The 21,128-nt window shown below is 37.9% G+C and overlaps 1 protein-coding gene and 1 pseudogene across 2 annotated transcripts; one reads left to right on the top strand and one right to left on the bottom strand.

Annotated features, from left to right (window-relative positions):
• The first annotated feature begins 2,224 nt into the window (after positions 1–2,224).
• On the top strand, positions 2,225–2,943 carry LOC131788396 (inner centromere protein-like; annotated as a pseudogene).
• Positions 2,944–6,060: 3,117 nt separating this feature from the next.
• LOC131788401 (stAR-related lipid transfer protein 3-like) lies at positions 6,061–21,115 on the bottom strand. Of its 2 annotated transcripts, XM_066173401.1 has the most exons (16): positions 20,814–21,115; positions 19,665–19,745; positions 19,204–19,281; positions 18,297–18,356; positions 16,995–17,090; positions 15,829–15,871; positions 14,233–14,269; positions 13,549–13,601; positions 13,069–13,130; positions 12,318–12,410; positions 12,113–12,181; positions 10,260–10,355; positions 9,497–9,576; positions 9,288–9,392; positions 8,522–8,615; positions 6,061–7,641 (listed from the first exon to the last, which is right to left on the bottom strand). In XM_066173401.1, exons 1-16 carry the CDS (start codon positions 21,012–21,014, stop codon positions 7,543–7,545), a joined length of 1,347 nt encoding a protein of 448 aa, XP_066029498.1. In that variant the 5' UTR covers positions 21,015–21,115; the 3' UTR covers positions 6,061–7,542. The 2 variants fall into 2 exon arrangements, with proteins under 2 accessions (XP_066029498.1, XP_058961467.2); XM_059105484.2 differs by lacking the exon at positions 18,297–18,356.
• Positions 21,116–21,128: the final 13 nt, after the last annotated feature.

Below are 21,128 nucleotides of genomic sequence, written 5' to 3'. Positions count from 1 at the left end.
GGCGATGTAAAAGTCATCCGCTGACAAAACTCGTTTAGTCAGTTTAGGCGTACGCCCAGAGACTGGAGCCATTCGTGTATTTAACCTCACACTGGAATGGCTCCAACTCATGCGTATATTAATTTGTTTTCGTTCTGGCTAGATAATTTATACACTGAGATGAAAACTGGAAGAGCGATTTATTAAGTTCTTCTTATGTTGAAGTATACAGTGCCTGCAAATGAAGCCCTCTTTCATTACTTCAGGGCCATGTAGGTTCTAAGTTTTAAAAATAATGCAGCAACTGCATGTTACGTTTGGAAAATCACGTAATGTTGCGTGACGCTGCGACCGATGTTTTTAATTTGCAGTATGCTCTGCTAGAGAAATATGGCTTGGCCGCAATCAAGGGAGTTTTTTTCGTGAAAAACTGATTTTTTAGGTTATTGTTCACATGAAGGACAAATCCATTCATCGGGCTCTTCATCTGTTTTTGCAGTTAAACCAGTGGCAGTAGCTCTCGCACTGAATCGTGTCGAAGTACCTTGACTGTTTTCAGTGATGGAACAAGAAAAAGTACAATGATTTAAAAAAACTTGTTCTAAAATTAATGAAGGCTGTTCATCACATGACGCTGTATTGGAACGAGTAAATCTCGTTTACTCATTCTTTCTTAAGTGGTATAAATACCTTGTCTAAAACAGTAGTGTGATACGGTATCACACTACTGTTTTAGACAAGGTATTTATACCACTTAAGAAAGAATGAGTAGAACATAAACCACATTTTCTGTAAAGTACACGAGCCATCCTAACCTAATTTGCCAACTGCTTTCCAAGAATCATCTGTAAAAAAACCGCTTCAATTTTTCAAATTTGAAAATTTTTAGCTAAAACCGTGGCTCCCAAAAATATTTCTCACCTTGCCTAAAAAATTTTCAAGAGAAATTTTCAAAATTTTCACAACTTTACTTATTCCTGCTCGTAGGTCCAGCCAAGCCTACATGGTCATTGGCCCCCGCAATAGCCGCTAACAATAGCTTATAAGTATAGGCGTTCAGTCGTAACTTGTAAAACTTCCTGAAGAAGTTTACGGACGAAACGCGTCAGAGAATAAAGAAGTTTTACAATTGCTGTTCGCACAGCGCTGCTCACTAGTTTAGTTTTAAATTGTTTGAAATTTTTTTTAATTTAAAAAATTGTTTAAAAAATTATTAAAACATCATTGAAAAAAAAAATTATTAAACGTTTGAGTAGGAGCTATTCCTGTCAGCGGTGAAATACAGGAATGGCTCCAGTCTCTGGTCGTCCGCCTGAACTGACTAAATGAGTTTAGTCAGCAGAGCTAGTCAGCAGATGACTTTTTCATCGCCGGAATATCGCTGAACGACCTCGCTGAACAAGAAAGGCTGCCTACCCTTCGCTAGGTAAGTAACCATTTCTTGTTTGACACATCGGTGTTTTCACTCGCATTGATATTTCCTCTTTGAGACACGCGGTTAACAATACTAACTTTTACTATTTTTATCATCCAATCACAGGTCGGAACCATTCCTGTATTTAGTCGCTTGTAAAAAAAATTTTGACCGCCATCTTTAATTTTAATGGCAGGGGAAGGCTGGGAAGAGAAAGAAATTTCTACCAAGGGGGCGGTCGACGGTCAATAATAGAGACCTTAAGATCCGAGGACGGCGGATGTCTACGACGGCGGGCAGAAGTTTGACTGCGTGTTTACCTACTTCCGGTAGCCGTTCCCCGTAAACTTTCCCTCCGTAGCTGTGTTGTCTGCGACGTCAAAACAACTAGTTTGCCGTTACGTACAAAACGTGAGTTGATTGCAGTGTTTTTATAAAATATTTTTTATAATTTTCGAATATTTTGCGCATTACGGAGTCAATAACATTTTTAATTCGTTTGCCTACTCTTCTGGGACCTTATTTTCGAGAAAAAACATGTTTTTTTTCTTCTCCACCAAACAGGTCATGGCTGCAGCCGACACGAGTGCCAAGAGAATTGCTCAGTAAGTTCTCTTATTGTCTTTTCTTCACGTTTTTAACAATGAAAATCAACTCGAATTACGCTTAGTAAATGATAATCTATTGATTATTTATGTTTGTGAAAGTGTCTTGCATATTTGGTGAACAAAAAAGGGTTCTGCTTGCAGTAAAAAAAAAAAGACAAACAACATGCAACACAAACAAAAAGAAAATAAGTGTTAACATTTTATTTTTATCTTTAGAACCAACATGGAGTGGACTGAACATGACAATTTTCTTTGTCAGGAGATTCTCGTTCTTGAATCATCCAAGGCAAAGAAAGGAAGCATTGCAAGAGGCCAAATTTGGGATAAAATAGCGAACAATCTGAACAGCCTTCACCATCCCCAGTTCAAAGTGACGAAGCGATCTGTCAGAGTACGATATACGCTTTTGAGCGAAAAATTTAGAGCAAAGATGCGAGATGAAGAAAAAGCAAGTTAAATAGATACAGATTTGAGTGACGTTGAAAAAGCACTTGAGGGGATAGTAGAAAAAGAAGCTGTGGTTGAAGAAACAGCGCAAAATGACAAAAAGAAAGTCGATAGTGCCAAAGCAGCAGAAACGAGATACAGAACTTTAGAGAACCTTGGCGGGACACAGAAAAGACAAAGGAAAGATGAGGCAGAGAATGAAACAGCAGCAAGAGCAAAACGTCGAAGAAGTGGTAGTGACACAGTGGCATATTTGCGAGAAAAAAACTCATGCAGAAATGGAAAATGGAAGAAATGCAGCCACAGGAGCAGCGACTAGAGGCTGAAAGCAAGAAGGAGGAGCAGTCTTAAAAGCAACATCAGGATTTGATGCAGGTCATGCTGAAGCAAACTAAACAGCAACAAGAACAAATGCATAATTTTCAGAAGGTGTTCATGCTAATGCAGCAGCAGCAGTCTCAAATTATAATAAAACTTCCAGAAAAGCAAAACTAAGTCATGGCCTGATTTTGTACTGTGCAAGATGAATGTAGTTTTCAGCAATTTCAGGCATATGTTTCAATCTTGATTTTGTTTTGTACACTTGCTTTTATTTTATTGTTAGGTTTTCCATGTTATATCAGCTTCATGTTCAGACTTTTGATTCAAATAAACTTGATTTAAGACTTAATGTTACAGACACTGGACGTTTTGTGTTCCTGGGTTCAAGAGTGTATCATTCCAATGAGTTATTCTGTGTTATGTTCCTGATAAATTGTATCCACCACGAGGCTGGAAATCATACTTAGCTCTGGAACTGGGCGGCCAAATCGTGGAATTAAATCACTGAGTCTACATGGGTACGCAAACCTTCGAAGTGCGATGCACAACCCTTCAATTCCATCGCATATAGTTCCTTGTTGACATGTAAAGTAGTTAGGAGGATGTAGGGCCTCAGATAGGACGGGAAGGTCACTCTTACACAAACGAAATTCGAATAAACACTCACTATCATCCATATCATTAAAATCAAATTTCCCATAACTTTCATAAAGAAAATCTGGGTTTTTGGATGTGTTAACGTCATAAAGAAGAAGAACTCGTCCTTTGATATATCGCCATCATCAAAACTTTGCAGAAGAATGCTTTTGAAGTCCTAAATGTAATAACTGTCCTAAATGTAATAACTGTCCTAAATGTAATAGAGTCCTAAATGTAATAAAGTCCTAAATGTAATAACATTTGGTCCTAAATGTAATAAAGCCCTAAATGTAATAACGTTCGGTCCTAAATGTAATAAGCCTCCTATGCAATCGTTTAACTGCGCTAACATTGAGATGTTAAAGTGACAGCTGTTGCACCAAAGAATCCTCTGACCAATATTCATGGAATATTGCGGGCTCACTGATATTAATCAGCGTCTTTTTATTTGCTTAAGACGTAGGTTGAGAAGCATTGGCTACAAAACCTTACACTGATACTGATGTGCTTTTGGCATCAAATTGACGGACGCAAATTAAACGTTGACCAATAGCTCTCTCTATATCATTGGCTCAGACTCTTAAAAGTAACAGATTTTGGTGAAATACTTCTGTCATCAATGCTGAAGTTAACACTTGATGAACCGAATTACAAGGAAAAGGAAGTCCATCGACTTATACGTTAGACAAATTCTGGGCTCGGAAGGGCATTTTTTGTACTGTCTTCCCTTGCCAGATTTGTATGGGTCTGCATAAAATATATTTATATGCGTTATTGACCAAGCGTGAGGTCAAAATGGCTGGATATTGGCCGAGTTCTTTTTTTTTTGCGTTTTTATGGACTGAGAGGAAGTCTCGGTCCATAAAAAAGTAGAATAAGAACGAGGCTAATATCCAGTAATCATGACCATACAAGCTTGGTCAAGAGAGTTTATACTCTCTTGGCTTAATCATTAAAGGACTCATTGTATAGCAAAAGATTTCGCTTTGATAAGAATCAAGAATGGCCTGTTTATTTCGAGATCTGATAGTGAAAAACCAACTGTGTTTGCAGTACAATAAACCTCAGAGGGTCGTTTATTTTTTTCGATGTATATGCAAACACTGTCCAAAAGTTACGAAGTCTTAATGTTTACGTACCAATCGATTCCATCCTATTGAGCTTCCAGCTAAGCACTAGCCCACTTTGGGCTGGAAATTATTTTCTTCAACTCGATCAATTTACCGCTTCAAGGACCATACCTCAACTGCTGATATTTCTTATGTCTAGCAAGTAAAAAGACGCTGATTGATATCAGCGAGCCCATAATGTGATATGTATACTGGTCAGCGGTTTTTTTGGTATAACAGCTGCCACCAACATCTCAATGTGGATGTCCGCCATAACAACAATGCACTGAAGGAGTTAAACGATTGCATTGGAGGCTTATTACATTTTTGACTAAATGTTATTACATTTAGGACTTTATTACATTTAGGACTTTATTAAATTTAGGACCAAATGTTATTACATTTAGGACTTTATTACATTTAGGACAGTTATTACATTTAGGACTTCAACAAATGTTACGAATCTCTCTAAAGGAAGCCACGACTGAAGTACTTTATGATAAAAATCGAAAATATGTAAACAATGCCGCCCGCGCCTTCGACTTGGTCTCTTAAGGATTTTTTGCTCCTTGCGACGGTAACCTCTTCCCAGTCCCCCCTCGGTCATGACAGTCGTCGTAGACATCCGCTGTCCTCGGATCTTAAGGTCGCTAATAAGGAGAGGGGTGAGGGAAGGGGAATGCCCTTCCGCCGCTCCCTACCCCCACCGTCTAGTCTAACTCCAGGTCAAATGGCCGGAAAAACAATCGCGAGCTTACAACGTTAGCTCACCCCACTAAGACGCCTGCACTACACAGCTCTCGGCTTGTTCGACCAGCTTGTAAATGAAGATTTATATAGTGTGTACATCTCTGAGGATTTTTAATAAATAGAGGAAACTTTGCGCCTATTTTGTTACAATTCTTTTGACTACTTGTACGGAGAAAGGCAGACAGTTTTCACCAGAATTTAATAAACACTCGGTATCTCAGCTTCAAAAAAAAGTGTTTCGCCAAACTTATTAGCATCTATTGTGCTCTTCGGTGTTGAATTTGCTTCTACAGCGTTTATCACTTCCTTGTTAGCATTGAAAAAATGTGAGGCAGCCACTTTAGAAATTCAGCGCCCCTGCTTCGGGTGGTTCTTGTTAATTTTGGGGTGAAATCGTCGGGGCGAACTTGCAAATAAAGCAAAAACTTCGGTTTCCTCTAGGCACCACACTCCCGTATTTGGTGTTTTGCCCCGACTGAGAAAAGGGTCGACAATGTCTTTTTTCAGGAGCCCATTACTGGGCTCCTGCTTTTTTTCATATTTTACTTACAAAACTTGTAACTTACGACTATTCAGAGCTCCGTATATATTTCTATTTGCATCTTCTGGTACATTTAAAATGACCCAATATAATTCATATAAGTACGAAAATATAAAACTCACTTTATCTAAACCACCATACCTATGAATAATAAAACAAAATCTAGCACAAAAGAAAATTCTGGGAAATTTCAAAACAAACTCTTAAAAGATATACGAAGTGAATGCCTCTGCGTTCCCCGTTCACCATCACTCCCATCAGTGACCAACACAAAATTTCTCCTCACAATATCAATACCATGTCAAACAGACAAGTAAAGAGAATAAAGATAAATATCAAATAGTGGAATATCAGTTGATCAATACCAAATTCTCCGAAGTAGCATCATAGAAATTGTATGGCTGAAAATAAGGAGAATTGCTAATGAGATCTTGGGAGTAAAGGGTTGAGGTGAAAAGGAGGCTCAGAATTAGTGCATGGGGAACAAGTTGTCATCCACTGAAATGGTTGTGAAAAATTTAAATAATTAATTAATCTTTGAAATTATAAAAATACTATTAAAATCTCCTAACGGCTTCAAGCCAACTGGTATCCTTAGCCATTCTGCTTTCGGCGTCCCCTTCTTAACCCTTTAACTCCCTCAGGTGATTCACATGTAACTTCTCCCTAGCATATCATCCACTATCCAACAAACAGGTACTCAAATGTATCAGGTAGAAGTTGTTGTCTTGATCTAACACCAAATTCTCGCAACTAATTTACGAGGAAATGTGTTGCAGCTAGAGGGGAGAATTAACAATCGGATCCTAGGAGTTAAATGGTTCATGAAACCACAAGGTTTTAACGACCAGTCACTATCTATCTATCTATGGAATCAGTCACTATCTGTGGAATTTCTCTTCTCGCGTTCAACTCGACTCTCGAGCTCGCTGCGCTCACTCGTTAGCTATCGTGTTGAACACTCGAAGAGAAATTCCATATCTACGTGCACCCATGTATTATTCTCTACATAAACAGTTTTACTTTCGTGGGTATTGGAAACAAATGGAAGCTTCCCTCCCCAAAAGAAACTAAATCTACATCTACACTAAATCTAAATCACTCCTTTTAAAAATCACCGGCTTAAAAAAACTCGAACCACTTGAAATTTAAAGTATTAAGCCAACCGCACGATCACGTAGTCTGTTGCCATCTACCAATAAAACACTCATCACTTCAAAACTGATGAACAGTAGTTGCGGGGGCAAAAATATAAAAATAAAAGCATTTCCTTTGGTATTTCATCCTGAACGCCATGGGTGAGGAAAACTATAAGACCAAATCCACCAGTCAACCCTAAAAAAAAACCCTTCGTTTCCTTACAGGAGATTCGGCAACCATTTTCGCCCTGTGGAAGACTCATGTAATTAAAATGTAATTTAAGATAGCCGTTACCAAGAGAGTGGAGAAAACTTTAAGAAAGAATTACGATAATTTAAGACGAAGGAAAAATGATGCGGATTGCAAAAGACATAAATAAAAGATTTAGGCTGAAGGTTGAAAATGACTTGGCCTCACTGTGACCAGACGCTGTATTTTACATCCCAACAGTATCAAATTAATTATGTCTCCACGCTAAGCTTTGTTGTAAAAATTGTACCACTCCTGAAATGACATTTTGCAGAGAGTTTTTTTTCGGTTCCAGGTCTCTTTTCACGCGGCCGTGTCCCTTCATTTCTCGCCTAGCCTCTTCAATCAGCCGAGTTGTTCCTGGATGTAAGCCTTTAATCCTTGTCCTGTCTGGAACAACATGAAGGACATGGCAGCGTCAATTACTGACTGCGGTAACCATCCCTAGTGAGTTAAAAAAAGAAAAGATAAAAAACGCTATCATTGATTTATAACAATTTTAAATTGAATGCAATTTTAAATGAATGCCTTTTCGACCTCGTGCACGCTCGTTTCGCCTTCCGAATCTCGCGAGCTTTGCTGGAACGGCAGTGCTGGTGATAGCTTACTCGCAGGTCAAATTTTTTAAAATAACTAACTAAGGTTTTGACAAATCGGAATGAGTGTTATGATTGACAGGGCTCTTTAGACGCCAAAACAGAGGAGGTTTTTAATCTGGTCAACAACCATTCTGATGCCGGATGCACACAAATGGGGAATTCCTTTGTAAGTCAGTAGCTTAAAGACAGCACGGGACCAGTTTCGCCCTTTGTGGTGTTGTTGGCAACGGTTGGTTTTGTGAGTATATTTCATTTGATGATTTAACTTTCATCAGCCTCTTTTCATTTGTTTATGTTTTGTTTCTCTCTCTTATAGAGTAACTTGAAAAAGATTATCGAAAGTTATTCGGAATTGTTTTGGTTTTGCTCCTCTATGCTCTGAAATTTGTTCAGAAAACTTGCGCCACTTTCTAAACCAATCAATCTACACCAATTCGAAACTGAAACGGATCGCGATTTGGTTGCTTGTGTTTTCCCGCACTTCAAGCTGTTTACTTGTTTTTATTTTGACTCCTCATTTGCTCCTAGAGATATTAACGTATCTCCTTATTGGCCTTTGTGATTGGTTTTACGTCACACAATCGTGACGTACTGCTAAACACAAATTATCGATCGGGTGCCAAAACCAACACCATAGAAACCAAAATGCGTCGTGACAAGTCCAAACTTTCACTATCATTTCATCTTTCTTTAGATCAGACCCTGGCTGGCCAAGCTATTTTTACCTTCAGGTCCACGTCGAACAGCCAAACATATTCAGTACCGCTGGGATTCCCTTCAGCCTCCCGTATAGCCCAGCCACCTGGACCATTTGCGGCTCTGAAGAAACAAAATCAAAACAAAAATAAACAAAACACAACGCTAAGGAAGTAAATTGAGAAGACTTAATCAGTTTCAAGCGAGAGAAGTTGGGAAAAATTTAACATAAGCTGTCATGCACAGTAATTTTGCCTCCTCTCGCCTTAAAAAAGTAAAGTTTTTTAATTTCTAGCAAATTTAGTGACTTATAAAACTACCTCCAACTTGAAAGACACTACGAAATGTCAGTTACGAACAACAAGACAAACACGAAAGAGGCGACGATAAAGAAAAACGCAACAAGGATAACTAGTCTCCTCTACTAACTATGGATAGACAGGGAACTCTAAGAAAACTTTAACTGACTATAATTAGGCTGTTGTAAGAGAAGCAAGAGCCTTGAGGTAGAATATAGTCGTTCTCTTCTATAACCATCTTACTTGAACTTCTTAATACAAGAAAAATCTCCACGCCTAAACTTTTTTAGTTTGTTTAATACAATCTGTGTTATTTGCCATTCCTAACCATCCTTTTTTGGTCAATTCCTGCAACTTTGGAGCTAACATACGCTAGAAAATTGCTAAGTTTAGCTTTTTAACCCAATTAACGACAATTTTCTGAGCATCGGCATTTAAAATCAGCTTAAAGATCGTGTCTCCTTTTAGCATCTCATGAAATAGAACTCATACTTACCTGACATGCTCCTTTTTGGGTGGCATCTCATCACATTCAACTGATACGTTGCACGAAACAAACACATCTCCTCGCTTTTCCCATCGACGCAAATTTACAAAATCCCTAAATTACAAAGCGCTTCTCGTCAGTGACTCATTCTAACAGTCATAAAATACAGAACTTTTTATTTTTAATCAAAGTAGTAAACACTGAGCATGCGCACTCACCGACTAGACACCATTCCACCGCCGGCTTCACTAGTGGAATTATAAACAATATCCGTATTTTCATCAATTTGACGTATGACCTGAAATAAATATGATGATTAGAGACCATACTTTGGAAGTTTAAACAAAATTTAAAGTATCTTGATCTTAGAATAGGGCTAGCACACATTTCTTTTAATAAATCTTAGTTCAAAACCATTGTTTCATCTTTCCAGGCTCAAGGCTATGGGAAACTCAAAATTGCCCAACCATGTAAATACTTCTAAGCGGTAACGTAAGCTGTTGGCCAGGGTAATCTACGTAAAGTCAGCCACCTGACACGGATCTTAATGAGTAACTAAGCACTTGATGAAGCTTAAACAGAAAAACAACAACAACGACGACGACACACACATACTACAATGTTTCAGAGATCAGAGCTCGATATGAAATCAGTCGAAGACGATTGAGCGCTTTTCTAATAAGTGTCCCAAACCCAAAACCAAAGTAATCAAAACGGCCTATCAGAAGAAAGGAAATACTTTTAAAAGCCAATGAGAACTCGAAGCTAAAACAACGAAACTTTCTTACGCGCGAGAAAACGCGGGCGACCAATTCTTGATTTGTTTTAGTTTTGCATCTGATTGGCTGAGAAAGTGGGGCGAGTTTTCTGGACCAATCACAGTGCGGAGCAACGCAATACCAAACCAATCCCAGATTGCAATCGAAAATCAATTGAAATTGTTCTATAATGAGGAAAGTTCTACTAATACTTCTGACTTACAAAGGAAGCTGTTATGTCTCCTCCCCATTTGTGTGCATCCTCAGGATGCTTAATAACCAGATTAAAAACCTCATCTGCTTTGGCGTCTAAAGAGCCCTGTTAATATCAATGATAAGGATAATGATAAGGAATTTATATAGCGCTAAAACTATAAACAGTATTCAGAAGCGCTTTACATAAGTTAAAGTTCTATACTAATAAAAATTAAAATATTAAAAGGCAATAAACATTAGAACTATTGAAACAAACTAAAGGCTTTTCTTAATAGAAATTTTTTAAGTTGCTTTTTAAAAATGGCGAGGCTACTACTTGTTCTTACAGTTAATGGCAGCGAGTTCCATAAAACAGATGCAGCATGAGCAAAGGCCCAAGTGAAGAGCAGTTGGCTTTTGGAACGAAGAGAAGAGATTGAGCAGAGATTGATCAAAACACTTATTTAGATTTGTCAAAACCTAAAATAGTCATCTACACATCAATCTACCCAGCAAGCAAGCAATCATTAGCACTGCCGTTCGAGTAAAGCAAGAGAGATTCGGAAAGCAGAACAAGCGTGCAAGAGGTCTAAGATAGGTCTGACACAACACAGCGGTCAAACGTCTGCGCATGTGCGTTGTAGTGACTGGCGTGCTTTCAGGCTGTCAGAACCAAGTTCTCTCACAAAAGTTACAAACAACAACACAAACCAAGTTACACATGGAGTTTAACCCTTTAGCCCCTACGAGTGACAAGCATCTAAATTCTCCTTACATTATCACCCCTGAATCAAACATGAAAGTTACGAGAATAGAGAAGATGATCACCAACTTAAGCAACTCTTGACTGTTAAACAAATTCTCCATGTCAGCCTCTTTGGAAATGTATGGAGAACAGTATAGAGAATATGCATACTGATGTTAGGGTGTAAAGGAATAAAAGCGTATAACTTTTTTCGGTGAAGCAACAGGATGCACGAACTCGAATAAACTTTGGGTTCGAAAATTCTCGGGTTTTCTTTTGCCTCCTTCTTCATCCTTTTGCAAATTTCTATGAACACCTCGATTTTCTTTTGTTTATTTGCGGGACAGCAGTTGTTTCTTAGGTTTTTCTTAGAAATTTCGCCCGGGCGCCCAAAGTTGATCCTCTCGCGAATGCAAGACGTTTGACCACTTCATTGTGTAACACTCTCCGTGTTAAAACGCTCGCGGATAACTCGCGCGCTCACACCTCTCGCCTTCTCGAAACACGTGGGCTTTGCCGCTCGTGTTGCAGAGTCGCTCGTGCCGCAGCGTCGCAGGCTAAAGAAAAAACAAATTCTTCAAAATATTACAGCTCTTAACCTTTTACAACCTAACTCCAGTATGCATATTGTTCGACTGTTTTCCATACATTTTTTTAGGTGCTGACAGGGACAATTTGTCTAACAATCAAGTTCCTTCATTCTCGTGACCTCAATGTTTTATTTAAGGGTGATATTGTGAGGAGATATTAGATTAGTCACTCTTAAGGGTCAAAAGGTTAAGAAGGGTTTTAAACAAACCCAGAGGTGCGAGTTCATTATTCACAAAGGTTTGCGAGTGAAGCTGAAAATTGAATGTCGAAACTTCTTGTATCACATCAAATTCGTATCGCTTTTCCAATGTTTTCGCCTTCGCCTTCGCCTCGCACACACCCTATTCGTACACATCGCACGAGAGATTTTACGCTTTTGATCCATCGAGCCTTACGACAGTTCTGAAATATTTCACGATGCATTCTTTCTTGTCAGTAACAAAGCTCGGAAAGATCAACTGCAAATAGACCTCAAACTCGATTGTTACTCTCTTGGAAAGGTTTATTGCGTCTACACTAGAAATCCCCTATAAAACTTTCATTACCGTTAATCTGTATATTTTCTTTCCACCTGCGGGTAGCGGAATCACTCTACTTTCTACAACAACTCCATCCTATACAAAAAGGAAGAAAAAGGAAAGTGAAAAGAGAAAAAAAATAGGGGAAAACAAAACAAGCTCTTGGTGAATCTACAAAAACAAGCTTGGTGGAATGTTCTACTGTTATTCTTACAGAAAAAGAAGTCCTCACCTTAGCTTTTTCCGTTTTCCAACCATCATTAAGACGCATTCTTTCCCAGGTTATCTCCATCGTTTCTTTCCCTCTCTGAATAAATTCTTGATCCTTAACGGCCAAACAGATCAACAACGAGAGATTAATTCATTAGATTGTGCAGACACTCTTTAGGTACGCCTGTGAGCACACGAGACATTTTGGAACAGGAATTTAATGAACACTTTGGGGTACATCGTATCGAAGGGCGTGGGTCCAGTACACGAAATCAAGACTACTTTTCACGTAAAAAAACAATAAAATAAAACGACAAGTTACGTCTATTGCCCTTTCAAAGTGTAGTACTGCAATTAAAACAAGAACTCCTACTCTCGAAGCGCCAAGCCAGGTAAGGAAGCTTTGTTTGATTTTTGTCCAATTTTTTATCCCCAGAAAGTTCACCGGAAATTCTCGACCCAGTTTCCCGCACATTTGGTTGGGCCAGTCTTAGCTCCCGATATGCGCCCCAAATGTGGCCGATTTGAGTAATGTGTTTAAAAGTTTTCAATAGTTTAGGTGTTTGATTACAAGAAGCTCAAAGTAAGGCCATTTATCAAGAAATCAAAATTGTTTAAGGAAAAATGATATTCGTCTTGTAACGAGCGTGGAAAAAAAACAAATAAAAATCCCCAGACCTTCGGATTCTGCGCTGTTTTCAAAAGTGACCATTTACAAAAGGTTATATATGGCAAGGAACAATAAACTGGAAATGTTCATGAGAAACAGTTACCTCTTGAGACAAGGTCAAATTACCAGCCTCTTCCCTATCATTTTCACTTTCTTCATCAGACGCTGAAAAAGATCAAACCAAGTTGGCGTAAATGAAAGTCAAACAGGTTCTATGCGATACATTCTTAATAGCTAGGGCGTTCAAGCCACTGACCAGAAGACACTCAAATAGAAGAATGCCAAAACATGGGTAGATTTTTCTTTGTAAGAGTAACTAAGATAAATTGCAGCGAGACATAGCTTACATTTTAAAGTTTCACTGAGCCTGTGAGAAAAGAGACTAGGTTAATGACATGGGCTGTACACAATATCCCAGCGAGAAGCCCTTTTACCTCCCCAGTTATTCATCAGAAACATATTTAACAAGTTTTACACAGATGAACAAAATCAAACAATAAAAAACCCACAAGTACAACTGCAAGTCTAACGACACCGAATGACATATTAGAAAATTACAGGCAATAACTACCATCAAACCAACCTTCTGGTGTGTAAAAAGCATTGTCCGAAATTGTCGAATAAGGAGTCAGGTGCCTGAAAAAGAAGAGCAACATACTATTCTTAACCCTTTAACACCTAAGAGTGACCAGCATCTAATTTCTCCTTACAATATCACCCCTGAATCACATATCAAGGTCATGAGAATAAGGGAAACAATCATTAACTTGAGAGGCTCTTGATTGTTAAACACATTCTCCCTGAAAGCACCTTATAGAATGTCTTGAAAACAGTAAGGAGAAAACGGATCATGATTTTGGGCTGTAAAGAGTTTAAACAACAACTTTCTTTGCAATAAATATTCTTATATAAAGTTACTCTCGCAAATCCTGACCACTTTCGGTGTGAATTCAGTGATGTTTCGCCCTTTGCGAGTCTTCTTCAAGCAAAAAGATGGGCTGTACTTAATCTTTACGTTATATCACCAAAAACAATCTTACCTAGCTACGAATTTTAGAAAAAAAGGAATATGTGCTTCCCCTTTAATGAGCGGCCTCTTCGAGTCGATGCCTCTCAGGCTCATCTCTGTTTGAACTAATAATAAGAGCACAGGTGCCCGGGTCCTCGGGTGCTAATTTGAGGATTCACGAAGTAACCGTTAAAGACTAAGAACTGAGAATAATTGGCTACAAGGTTGAATCCCAAGATACCTTCATGTCTGGCTTACCTGCGGTTTTCATTTCGTAACAATGACCTCCTCTCTTCTGCAAAGAATAAACAAGAGATAGTTATTATTACTATATTACTAAGCATTTAGAGAAAGGCTCATTTCTCTTATCAATGGTTATGAAGAACGGCAAATGAAAAGAAAGAACAACGAACCGACGCCATTTATTCTATTCCTTGCAATGACTGTGACAACAAATACATCGGACAGACCAAACGCCAGTTTGGTACACGGTTAAAAGAGCACCAAAAAGCTTTATCGGAGCATACTTGCCTAACCAACCATACAATTGGGTGGGATAATGCTAAAATTATCACCACTAATCGGCGCTACCACCAGCGCTTTTGTTTGGAGGCTTGGCATATTATGACGATGGCGGTTTGCTTCCTGACGCCTATTTACACCTCGTCAGAAAAAAGGCCGCTAATTAGTGATCATATAAAAGGACCTCTTGTTGCAGCGTTTAGATCACCCCTGATGAAGGCACTAGACAGGAGTGTCGAAACGTTGGGTCTATGAATTGTAACTTCTTCGGTTACATTCGTTAAATCTGCAAACCAGTGTAGCATCAAACTATGTCTGATTGTCCACCTGATTGCCGTGTGAACTTTAATATATATCAAACAAGGCTTTTATTAGTGCACGCTACGAACGAAACCAGGTTGCGCAAGTTTAACTCCTTCATCAAAATTTTTTTTACAACTTATTCTGACATAAATTCTGATTAACCCGGGTCCATTTCAAATGGTTTGAGGTATTACTGAGAGTAGCTTTCAAAATAATCTTTTGCCTTTTTACCGAAAAGTTTGTCACATTGGGAAAATTAGAATTCTACTATTCGCGCTTGTTCCACGTAAGAACATTTCTCGCGCACTACGGTGGAAAGCACGGGCATGCACAGGGAGCCCAAGAATTAAGTAGAGAACAAAGCATATCAAACTTAAACCAAGCTTAATTTCACACGATGCAAAGGAACCTCCACATAAGCGAAAAGGTTTCCTTTTTTTTTTAATCCAAAACAGTTCAGATTTCGGGTCGATCAAGATTGTCAGAGAGTAACTTAGCTCTCTGGACAAACAAGTATCAAATATACAGTGAAACCTCTGTTAAGCGGATACCCTCGAAACCTTGTGTCCGTTTCATAGTGGGAATCCACTAAATAGAGGTTTGTAAAAATTGAGCAATAATTGTTAACGATTAACATTCAACGGTTACTCTGTACTGCGATAAAGTTCCATGTTACTAACGAAGGAATCCAGAGTTCAAGTTCATTACAGTTCATTACCAACCTTAATTTGTAGGTAATAATACAAAAACAACAACGATAATACGCGCAATTCATTGACTCTTTCAGTGTTTATGTACAAATTACACACAGTAGTCCGGTGTCCACTTCGTAGAGGTTTTTAACCATAGAAATTGGCCAAATACAATTTTTGTTAGTGTCCGCGTCCGCTTAAAAAGAGATGCAAGCTGATGGGTTTCGTTATAAACTAAGGGGAATGTAAGACATTAATTTCGGGACCCGGCTCAGTGTCTGCTTAATCGAAGGTGTCACCTTAACTGGTGGTCCGCTTAGTAAATGTTTCACTGTACCTCGAAACTGGCGCTGCTCCTCTTTGGTCTCAGCAGGGATAACCTGAATGATTTAAAATATAATATCTGTTTAAAGCTGGGACAGTCAGCATGTTGGATTTGGATTCCTACATAAAAAGATGTAATGATACTTGTGTGGTATATTTTAAGAACGTGGCTGTGAGGACAGATTAACCATTAAACCCCTGAGAGTGACTAGCATCTAATTTCTCCTTACAATATCAACCCCAAATCACACAGAAAGGTCACAAGAAAAAAGGAAATGATCACCAACGATAGAAGCTCTAGATTGTTAAACAAATTCTCCTTATCAGCACCTCAGGAAATGTATTGAGAACAGTATGGAGAATATGCATACTGATGTTAGGGTGTAAAGGGTTAACAAATAGATTCCATGCCGTGCGCCTGTTCAGTTGTGGATCACAGATGACCTCAAGATTTTGTGAGAACAAAAAAGTGGCCCACGAGGCGCAGACGAGTGTTACCACATTTTGACGTCTGTAATCTATTTCTGGAAAGACGCACGGCAACATGGAGCTCATTTGTTTCATACAATCAAGAAGCAAAAATGTGTTACTGGTGACGTCATCTATGCGTCTTTCCTCCAATAGATCATGAGTAAAGACCAATCAAAACGCGTGTGTAATTCAGCCTGTTATAAATTTCATCGTAGCTGGTGACTTGAGCGGAAATGTCAAGTCTGCAATCGAGCCACGTGGCTCATCCAGCTGCGGGAACTTATCACGATTTCTGTGGCATGAAGTGACTCGGAGTATTACTTCTTCCTCTACTTGGAGAAGATGCCAGTTCATCCTAAGATTACCCCACAGAATTTCGTCGTGCTTCTCTAATAATTTTCCTGATTTTAGCGCACGCGCTAACCGTATGGCTACAGTATCTCCCACTGCACAATAATAAATATGTTTTATATCATCATTAGCCAAATAAAAGAGCACTCAAAGTAAAACAGGCAAACTACCAAAAACGCGGGAAAACGCGGGCTATCAAGTCACGTTTGGTTTTCTTTAGCGTCTGATTGGTTAAGAGGAAGGTGCAGACTTTCTAGACCAATCACAGACCGAATTGATGCAAAACCAAGAAATTTCGGATTCCTTTCGACATTCAAGAGAATATTTTCTTAATAAATAGTCATTTGTGAAACATACCTTAAAATCAAAAACCCAAACTTCTACCCACGATAAAATAAGCGACGACAAGACTAGGACATAGTACAAATATGCGCTGGTTCCATCTTTTGGAGACTGCACAGGGAACAAACCAAAAAACGTAATTAGATGATAGGACTGTGTCAATTCCCCTTCAATTTTTTAGTTAAATTTAGATTGGATGTTCATGAATCAATCTTTAATCAGGTTTGCAAGACATTATAGAAGAGGATTTAGGAAGGAACATTTTGAGAAGGGCAATTTTCATAAGTTTGCTCCAAGTGTCAAGTGCATATAAACCGTGACCTGAAGTTGAACATATCAATACATGGGATAATGGCCATATCTCTCAAATTCCCATAGTGACCAACACAGAACTTCTCCTTACAAAAATCAAAACAATATCAAGTAGACAAGTGATGAGAATAAAGAAAAATATCAATTAAGGGATTACATGTATTGGTTGATCCAATACTAAATTCTCTGAAGTAACATTGTAAGAATTCCATGGCAGAAAGTAAGAAGAGTTACTGATGAGATCTTTGGAGTGAAAAAGTTGACATAACTTAAACAAGGGTCAATCGTAACATTAGTTGAACAAATTATTACTTAAACTTGAGCAATACAAGGCTTGATTCTTAGCTGTGAATTGTGAGCATAAGGATTTTTTATTTCTTTATAGCAACTTAGTTTTTATGACAGGAATAAGTACATATTGCAAATTGTAAGCATGATCCCAACAAGGAAGAAAAAAAGTTGTTGTGTAACTAGTAATGATCCATTATGTTTTTGGTGGCCAACAAAAAGAAGGGATTGGTAAGTATCAAAATAAGGGAAGCAGTTGAGTAACAACTGATGCAACACTTAATTCTCCCTCTGTTTCAAAAGGGAAGAAGAGTCAATTTGAAATGAGACAATGGTAGCTGATAATAAGTCACTTGGGCCTTTTTTCCATGCACCCCTTCAACGCTGGTTTACCTTGCACCAAAAAAGAGCTCTCAAATATGACTGTCCCCTTTGATAAAAGAGTCAGTCAAAGAAAACACTTTTCAAAAGTACCACAAAAACACGCAAGTCATAAATCCTTGTACAAAATTGGAAATGTTAACTGCACCACTTGTAGCAATTTTCAATTGTTTTCCAAAAGTTTTGCTACCTAACTAGTACAAGTACTTTTTACCTTGTGCAAATAGAAGTCTGTTCTTATGTTTTTCATTACTTTGCTGCTATTGAGCCTCATAAACACATTTCTAAGATACACCTTAAGTGTTTGACATTATCCAGTTCATAAAGTTAATTTACCGTGAATTCCATTAATATGACTTTGACTAGAAGAAAAACAGTTGAGCTGCCTGTTGTCAACTATAAATTAAAGAAAATCATACAGAGAAAAAAAAATTATCTCAATGTTTCTACAGGATCTGGAAATGAATCACAATTTAAAACAATAAATTATTTGGGCACTGTTAAAGCAACAATTGATTGATTTTTTTACTCCTACAGGGCAAGCATACACCTAAAAAGGACTCCTAGCACTGGCAGTTACTAAAATTTTGACAACCTGAACACAAGTCATCACCAGAGTTAAGCAAGGAGTTGTTTATCAGTCTGACACGATGAGTCTAACTTGTGGAAACTTATTGGTCAGTTTCTCTTGACGGTGGGCTGACTAATTCATAAGCATTTTGTCGTGCACACTGCATATATGAGCTAACATTTAAATTTTTTTTTAATCAAAGTGTTGCTGTCAAATATTTTCTGCAAAGAATTCATTCAATTCAACTCAACTATTTACTAAATATTATTTTCAGTGGAGTTTCTGTGCTGTATTATAATCACTATGTTACGTTAACAATGCACCTGTAGATAATGCTATCAAGATATGTGTTAGCTTGCAGTGCAAGGGTGTTATTAGAGCAAGTTAAAGTAAAAGTTCGCAAAAATTTATCTGATGGCCAAGAGGCCAGGTTGATTAAGAGTTAGAGTGGAAAAAGGGAGAAGAAGGCAGAGAAAACCCCACCTCTGCTCCCCTCTCATTTCTTACGACCATCATGCACACCCTTGGCACAAATTTCTTTCTCTGCCTAGCCTTCCCATGCTTTAAAAATCAAAGATGGCAGCTATGTTTTACAACAAGAATATACCACTTGCTAGTGACAATTATGCCTGCTCTACAGGCTAGGTGTGTGTACAAATCTTTTATACTCACCCCTACAGCATACCACTTTCGGCTCACAAATAGGGCATAAGCAAGAAGAAGAACAGTCATCCGCCACAATGCCAACATCTAAACATGCAAGTCACATCATGAGTTAGCAAACTAAAACATTTTTATTCTTGAAACTTAATGCCCAAATTGAATTTCTGATAAATTTAAAAATTCATATTTAAAAACCCAAAACTACATGTAAAAGACTAGAGCTACATTGGGGATGGTTGGCAATGACCTGAGAAAAACCAAGGAGAGGTTTCACTCTAATTTTGCAGTTACAGGAGTAAAATTGTTGAGCGCTAGCTTAATTTTGGCTGTATAAAAAAATCTTTAGTCACCATTCTTGCTCAGTAAATATGGCTGGACAATAGCACTGTTTGGTTATCATTGTGTCAGATTATCTGTGATGAGGATTACATCTAACAAGAAAAAAAATCCCATCAGAGTTAAACACTTACCACTAAATCACACAAAGATTTTTTAAAATTGTACTTCTGAACATCAGATTTGATAACTTCCTTAAACTCACCACATAAACCCTGAAAATTGATTCATACAAAGTTTTAAAACATTGCACTCATTTCTAAGCCTTGAAGAAGGAAGCATTGTCACAAATCTCACTGAGCTAATAAGTGCACCAAATTTTTACAGTTGAAATCTGCTATCTTTAAAGTACCAAGACACACCTTTAAATTGTTTCTTTTCTATCAATGGTCTAGTAATCAACACTAGTTATCTAATTTTCCAGTAATCTAACCTTTTCACTTCCAGAATCTTATTAGTAATTCTTCTCACTCTACAGTTCTCATGAAGTTAGTTCAAAGAATTTGGTTCTGGATCAACTGATAATTCCCTAGTTGATACTTTTTTTTTTCTCATCAGTTGTTGGCTTGATATGTATTGATATTGTAAGGAGAAATTCTGTCTTGGTCACTCAGGAGAGTTAAAGGGTTAAATCCCAGACTTATGATCAATTCAAAACATACTTAAATTTATGTCTTTGATCAAAATTTACAAAGTAGCTAGCGAATGTATGTTATAGGCCTTCATTATATTCATCAGTCTTCAAGAACAAAAATTTAAAAAAGTCCTAAGTGTAAATTTTCAAGAGCTTGTATTTTCTTTGGCAGTTTCTGCAAAAATTGTGTGGATTTGATTTTCAAAAACTTTTAGGGATGAATAACTTTTTTCTTTTCTTATCGATTACAGTGTATGTCTATGCAACACTAATGGTAGAAAATAGTACTGGTATCAAAAGGAAATTATACGTGATCATGTGATCTCTAACTCTTGCGTGAATTATCCGAGGATCACGAACGAAAACGTTTGATTGAGCTCAAGTGAAATACAAAGCCATGGAAATAACTGAGATTTAAGTGATAACAGGCACTTTATAGACTTGAAAATGCCTGAAATGCATGATATCTCATCAGGACAACAGTTATGCATACTGGTGTGAAATTGCTTCTTTATCTTGCGTCTATACACAATGTACTGTCCTACATAGAATATTAATTATTTCCGCTTTCGTCATTACGCTTATTGCGACCTATTAGCTAACATACCTTTATCAAAAACAAAAAACGAAAAAAAAGCAGATTACTTACATGCGCGTACAAAATCCAAATAAACAAGGTGGCCAAGAAATCGAAGAGTGCAAGAAGACAAAAAAGCCGTCGAGCTGGGGAAAATCTGCGATGCGTTGCTGAAGTAGCCAAACCTGATGAGGGATAACTGGTACCGGGGGCGGAATGATGGCTTCCTGATTCTGCATCATAATCTTGACTAACCAAAGAGCTCATCATCATAAAAGACTATCGACATGAACCACATGGTTCGATCACAAAATCTTCATGAAGGAAAAAGGAAAAGGGAAAGAGAAAGTCAATGTTTGTAGTTGAAAAAGATTGGTTACAAAATCT

The sequence above is a fragment of the Pocillopora verrucosa genome, chromosome 10 (genome assembly GCF_036669915.1).
Source record: "Pocillopora verrucosa isolate sample1 chromosome 10, ASM3666991v2, whole genome shotgun sequence".
NCBI lineage: Eukaryota > Metazoa > Cnidaria > Anthozoa > Scleractinia > Pocilloporidae > Pocillopora > Pocillopora verrucosa.
Note: the sequence above shows the minus strand (reverse complement) of the source record. Positions and strands in the feature narration are given on the sequence as shown.